Source organism: Calidris pugnax, unplaced genomic scaffold (assembly GCF_001431845.1).
Source record: "Calidris pugnax isolate Ruff unplaced genomic scaffold, ASM143184v1 scaffold806, whole genome shotgun sequence".
Taxonomy (NCBI): domain Eukaryota; kingdom Metazoa; phylum Chordata; class Aves; order Charadriiformes; family Scolopacidae; genus Calidris; species Calidris pugnax.
The window spans coordinates 385,725-392,769 of NW_015092240.1; the positions used below are offsets into that span (position 1 = coordinate 385,725).

Below are 7,045 nucleotides of genomic sequence, written 5' to 3' on the forward strand. Positions count from 1 at the left end.
TCCACTCGGGAGACCCCGACACGGGGGGGCAGGCGGTGCGGGGAGAAGGGGGGGTCCCCAAAAGGTGTGGGGGGGGAGAGAAGGGGGGCAGCCCCTGATTGCTGCAAGGAGTGAGGAGAGCCGCTCCGGACGGGACATTTGGCAGCCCTCACCCCCACTTCCCCCCCCCCAAAAAAAAAATAAAACGTGAATTATGGCGATGCCAGCCCCGAAGGAAGGGGAAAGGGGGGCAGCCCCCCCAATTTCTCTCCAGCTACATGTTGCTTTGGGACAGCCAGGGTCGGAATGCCGGTGTGTGTATGTGTGATGTGTGTGCAGATGTACTTTTAAGCGCACCCCGCCATGCACCCCCGGGGATGGGGACCGTGGCGGGGGGGAAGAGGGGGGGATGTCAGCACTTACTGAAGAAGATGTACTCGGTGTAGCTGCTCCAGATCTTGTCGTCCCTGTACTGGTTGATGAAGGCGGCGGTGCCGGTGGAGTTGCAAGCCACCATGTGGAAGCCCGCCTCGGAGAGCCGGTCGAAGGCTTGCTCCAGGTAGGTGAACTTGAGGTAGAAGCGGGAGGTGTACTTCTCGGGGGGGCGGTCGGGGTCGCGGCTCTCGTTGAGCGTCTCCCCGAAGACCTCCTTGGCCAGGGCGATCCTGCCGCACACCATGATGCGGGCGACGCGGCGGAACTTGGCGTCCGCCTGGTTGTCCCGCACCGTGGTGTAGGAGCCCCGGTAACCCACGGTGAGGAAACCCGAGCGCTTGTCCAACGCCGCCCGCTGCAGCCGGTCGCTGCTGCCCTGCGAGTTGCTGTCCTCCAGGTCGCTCTGGCAGCCCTCGTCGTTGAGCGAGCTCTGCTTGGTGACCTTGGGCGACAGCAGCTTCACCAGGTCTCCCAGCTGGAAGTACTCGGCTTCCCGCAGGAGCCGCTCCTTCTCGGGGAAGTGCTCGGGCAGCGCCAGCTGCTTGTCCCGCAGGTAATCCAGCACGTACCTGAAGAGGAAGCCGTCGCGGTCGATGAAGAAGCGCGCCCGGCTGTCCCTGGGCAGCTGACGGGTGGCCGCCGGGCCACCCCGGCAAGGGGAGAACATGGTGGCTAACGTGCTGTCCGGGACGCTGAGCAGCGTGGAGTGCCTCGTCACGTACACTTGGCCCCCCACGTTCAGCTCCACCACCTCGGGGAACGGCGAGCCCGACGGCCCCGACACCATGTCGCTGATGGGCAGGATGCTGCCGCCCGCCTCCTTCAAAGCCATGGCTGCGAGCGGGCGGCCGCGAAGGAGGGTCTCCCTCCTAAAAAAGCCGGCCTCTCTCCCTCCCTCCCCTCCACCCACCCCACCCTTCCTCCCTCCTCCTCCTCCTCCTTCTTCTCCTCCTCCTCCTCCTCCTTCCCCCGCCGCGCCCGGAAGCGCCCGGACGGAGCCGCTGCTCCCGCCGCCCTCCGGCACGGCCCCCCCCGCGCTGCCCCGGCGGCGGGACGGCACCGGACGGGACGGGACGGGCTGGGATGGGATGGGATGGGATGGGATGGGCTGCCCCCACCGAGACCCGACCCGAGCGCAGCCCCGGTCCCGGTGCCGGCCCCGCCTCGCCCGGCGGCGGGGGGCGAGGGGACCCGCAGCCGCGCTGGCCCCAAAGCCCCAGCGTTCGCCGGAGCCGGCGGCCACTTGGCAAAGCGCTGCCAGGCTCGGCCCAGGGATGAGCCAAGCCCCCACCCCGGCTCCTCCCCCCGCCTCGGCTGGGTGGCTTTTTTGGATTTCTGATTTTGTTTTTTGTTGATTTTTTATTTTTTTTTTCCCCCGTTCAAAACCTCCCAAATCCCTCTGCCTCCCTCTTATTGTTGCTCCAGCCGGCACTCGCGGAGCGGCCAGGGTGATGGTCGCCCATCCGAAAGCAGCATCCCGCGGGATGCATGTGACAGCGTTTTTCCCCATCTCCCCTCCTAGCAGCGTGCCGTTACCACCAGGGATGAGGGGGGTTTGATTGAGGGCACAAAAGAAAGCGGCGTTCAGCTGCGCCGGTGGTACAAATCTAACAGACCCTGGTGGGACACAAATGCTGTACTCGATGTCCCGCTGCTTCGCTGGGGCGCAGCACACTGGGATCTTGATTTTCAGAGAAGCTTAATGGGCTCTCCGGCTTGACAATGGAACTGGGGTGATGCAGAGCAGGAGAGAAAGTCAGCTGCCACGAGGATCCAGATGCCAGACACGGAATTTGATTTGTAACATGTTAGCGTCTGGATTCTTGGCCGTGAAGCAACTAAATTTGCACTCTATTTAAGCAGTAGATTTTTAAATTTTTATTTATTTGTCTTCTAGCCGGAGCCACAAGTCACCTGCGGCCAGGTTTCTGATGCATGTACTCTCAGGCTGTGCTGCTGGAATGTACTAGCGCACAGACCTGTGCCCATGTGTTGGACGGGAGATGTAGGATTGCTCTTGCCAGTAGAAACTGAGGCCTAAACCTGGCTGCATTTCTCTGACTATGAGTGCCAGATCCAAGTGTGACTCCGTTGTGCTGGGAGGTTTGTGCATGGGAATGCTTTAGCGTTGGGTTTTATGACCCCTTAAACGTTAAGGCTTAAACCCTTAATGAGTTCACAGGCAGATACAGCTGCAGTCTGTTACCTCCTCACTGGTGCGCAGCAATCATGACCACCGGTGATGAAGCTTCATCACGTTCTCTAAACTGCTGGTGTAGACTTCTCACTCTCAAAGCAGTCATATAGATGTCTCTACAGCACTTCATCCCACCTCTCCTAGACGTCGCTCTGGCTCTACCTTCTTCCCTCCATTTGCTATAGACAAACCCTAAATCTACGCTCAGAGACAGCTCCTAGCTTTTATGTGGGCTCACCCACTGGGTGTTGGAAAGACTGAGAAAAGACTCCTGGAAAACTAGATAGGTTGTGCTTCAAATGTAAGAATTATGGGAGAGTAAACGGGCTTGTAACAGAGAACAGAAATGCGGGAAAGATTTCTGCAATAACTCTTCTTCACCACTCACTGAAACTGATGAATAGTTTTGAAAACGAGGATGACTGCTAGAAACTAAGCAAAATTCTCTCTCTTTCCTTGGTTATTTTGTTTGAAATGATCTTAAAGGTCAGAAAAATCATTCAAACTGCTGGGCACCCAGAAAGCGGGGCATCGTTGTTTATTGACCGTTTTGTCATATATTTCTTTAGGCTCAAATCCTTAAGGCATGAGAGGAGACAGTATTCATTGTCTTGTTCTTGCCCGCAGGGGATATTGTTTCTCCTGAGGATTCAGCTGAAATATTTCTGCTGATTTCTAAGAGGACAGGTTTCACATTCACCCTCTTCTCTCTAATAGGGGATCACAGTTTGCCCATGTCTAAGACAACTCGTGCCAGAGCACTGCATGGACGTGACACTGCAGCATCTCACACTGAGCTACCACCATACCCAGTGTGGTGCCATTAGAAAGGGGACAACTGTGGCTCTTTCTCACCCCCAGAAGCCCATGGCCGCAGCAGAACTAGATCTTAAACCTTCTGTCTAGCAATGTGTGTTTGTAAGATATGTAATCTAAGGATACGTAGCTTGACAAATGTTAGAGTGAGATCATTTACCACATAGGATTGCCCGAGTTTGGCAGGTTGCATAGAAGTCATGCATAAAATAGATGTTAACGTATTAGTCAGGAAAAGAAGGAATTACTTCTCAGGATTATAGGGGAAAGAGGGGAGAATCAGTACTTCATTCTGCTCAACAGAACGGCTCAACAGCCTTTGTCTGAAATTGAAACTGAAACATTTTAAAAATTAAATTAAAAAAATCCTTATACCAAATGCTTGCAGCCACTTCTGTGTTAAGCTCCTGTATGCTTCCTATTATTTGGTTAGCTCATGGTCTCCTCTGAGTTGAAAAAAGCTCATGTGAGCTCCAAAGGCAATTTTTCGTGAGAACAGCCAGAAAGAACATATTTGTGCTATGTGGGGTAAGAAGCATCTTCTGACACGCTTGTATGATGCGCAGCACAACAGCATCCTCGTCCTGCAGTGCCATTTGAGTGCAGTCTGAGGCCAGTACAATGGAAACAAGTAAATCTGCAAGCACCTACGTAAATATCCTTAAGCTTCAGTTATGCGAGGGTTTCTGATGCTTAAAGCAGAGAAGAAGAAAAAAAAAAGCAGATGAAAAACTGCCATCATCTGTTTTCTTATCTGTGGGAGTGTTTTGAGATAGGGCTGAAGACTTCATGTAAGGGAGGATTTCTCTTAGAGAGCCCCTTGGGTAGGCACATTGGTGCAAGCAGCAGGCAACACCACCACCCCCTTGGAAAGCAGCCTGGAGGGGCATGGGCAGGACATGTTCCTCAGCAAAAACCCCTTCATTTCACTGTAGTCCTTCCTGCCCTGGAGTCAGTCAGCGTGCTGGTCTGAGCATGATAAATATAGATTTATCTGAGAAGATCATGCTGAGAGTGGGGGGGGAACGACAGAAAAGAGGGTCAGGAAGATCATCCAGAACACATCATGTAGATCAGCCAGGTCATCCTAATGAAAAATTCATGTAGATAAAAGTATGCATTTACTGCTGCTCAGGCTGTCCAGTTCTGAAGTGAAAATTAGGATATCAGGAATTAATACATTTACTTGGCTTATTGCTCAGTCAAGTTTTGAACGGATATACCTGGCAGGTAACTTTTTTACATTTTAAAAATGTTTCAGTAATCTCTTGTGAAATTGTACTTGCTAAAAACTGTTAAATAAAACATGTAAGGTTTCTGAGAAAGAGAGAGGTGGAAGTAAGTTTCCTTCCCAAGAGACTTTAGTTTTAAAGACACACTTCAGTATTATTGAAATATTTAAAAAAATACAATCCAAGGTGATTCCTGCCATTACAATCTTATTTTTTAATGTCATTGGATGACATGAAATGAAGGATACTGAATCACTTCTCAAATATAAATTGTAAAATACATCTTATTTCTGTACTGAAATCAACAAAGTAGAGGATAATGTGTAGGAGAAGAACAAACACTGAAATTGGACACTTAATTGGAGGTTCTTAGAAGGAGAATGATGAAAGCTCTGTAATCACGACAAGTGAATAAATTAGGTGAACTTTTTAAGTAAGGAGAAGATTCTTCTGGCAGACTCCCAGTGAAGTCAAAGGGAATTGTTCCTCTGTCCTGAATTGCAGGATCAGGCAGGAAGAGTAGTTCATCATGCAGAAAAAGTTCCAGATGATTACTATGAGCAGGTCTGCAATAATTACAGAAATCACCTAATAAGCATTTAAGATGATTATGTTGTCTTTCAAAAAGTCATCAGCCCAAAAAATGACATTAAAATTGTAGACAAGAGTGTGACAAACTGCCAGCAGAATCATTTTTCTAACACTAGTCTGGCTCAGTAAACCCTGAAAGTCTTGGCCACTTTCATGATTCCCTCCTCCTTTTGGTTGGAGTTTCTGTCATTTTCCCAGTTATTAATATTGCTGTTAAGAATTCTTAGATCTTACTTGTTCCTTTACATCTTACTCTCTGTTGGCTACAAAGCATCGTCACAGAGAAGTGGCTTTTCTAAAGACTCTGAGCTTGTCAATTTTCCATCCACCTAAAGGTTGTCATTTCAATACATATATAATGTTTGCAACTTATTAGCTCTTCTCCATTCTACATTTTCCTTCTAGTCCCCAAATTAATGTTTTAAACCTTAAAGGTATTTCAATGTAACATTGCATGATTCCAAAATGATTGGAACTCTGTCCTACAAGAATTTGAAATGTTTTTCTTTATGTAATTAATTCTCAGAGTTAAATGGAAGCACTCATACGTGTAAAGTTAGTGCTGTGGGAATTTGGACATTCAGGACCTAAAAAACATTGCATACATTTAGATTAGTATTATAGATTATTTGGTTGCACAGCTGTGACTGAAATCAAAATTACCTGGTCTGCATGCTTGATTCTGAGAATGGGGGAACTTTCTTATTTCCAGTCCACCTTAATTCATTGCTCTAATTTAAGTTGCATTTTGAAACACAGCTAGTAGTTATTAAGGTTTCAAAGATTATGCATTCTCAGGAAAAAAAAATGAAAAGGTTTTGAGAGAAGGTTTTGTCAGTCAGGTTAATCAGAAAGAATTTAGTAAGTTTTTATTCTCAAGGACTGGAAGTTTGAGTCACTAATAGCTCATGTATCTGTTTTCTGACAGTGTTTGCGGAGGTTACCACTGTGAAGTCAGCTCTGTCGTTCTGTGGCTGAACTGATTCCTTTGAATTATTCACGGTAACAGCTGCCTTAGCTTTACCTGACGAGTTCTTTGGGTCCAGAGTCGTTTATGAAAGTTTAAATAAAGCCTGTTCTTTCATACTGTAGCTGTCTGGAGTATTCCCTACAGTATGCTACATCACCAAAGCAAAAACAATAGAAAGATCAACCCCGGGAATTATAAACCAGTCCAGCTTCATTAAAATATTTGAATTATATTATTTTCTCCTAACGTACATGAGAATAATTTGATATTTTATGTTGTTGGATTTGTACAGTGAAGAATGCACAATTTATTTTTCATCGTTAAGGTTAGCACTCAGAATTAGCATTCACGAAGTACTTAGGCTCATAGTCCCTTTTCAGAGCAGAAATGTGTCTTCTATGTGAATTTACACTAACTTAAATCTAACTAAATTTTAGCTTCAGTGTATCAAACTCAACATTTGGCATATTCTGCATATAAACACCCCCATAACAGGAATCTGTTAGCTTGCTGTTAATTAGGCCTAATAGCCTGAACAGTTATGCAAGTATCCTGAGTATGACAATGACATTTTTCTCACTTTTCTCAGTGTAGGCTGTATTTAGCATTTGAATGTACTATTTTTTCCTTCTTCATTCATTTATCCTTTTTAAAAAACATCTTTTAAATGTTGATCAATGTGAAGTGATCTCCATAGAAGTACTGCGTATTGATGTTCCTCTCAGCTGCTCATTTCTTTCTGATTCTCAAGCAGCAGTTTCCCAGAGCCTGCTAAAATGAACAGCTTGATGGAACAAATATGTATATCTGGTACTGTATTGTTCC

At 47.4% G+C, this 7,045-nt stretch overlaps 1 protein-coding gene across 1 annotated transcript in view; it reads right to left on the reverse strand.

Moving 5' to 3' along the window:
• The window catches only part of KCTD8 (potassium channel tetramerization domain containing 8), a 95,133-nt gene extending 93,839 nt beyond the window's left edge, over positions 1–1,294 (reverse strand). The window contains exon 1 of the mRNA XM_014962302.1: positions 403–1,294. Within this exon, the coding sequence (XP_014817788.1) occupies positions 403–1,246 (844 nt within the window). The 5' untranslated portion in view covers positions 1,247–1,294. The remainder of the gene's footprint in view (positions 1–402) is intronic.
• Positions 1,295–7,045: the final 5,751 nt, after the last annotated feature.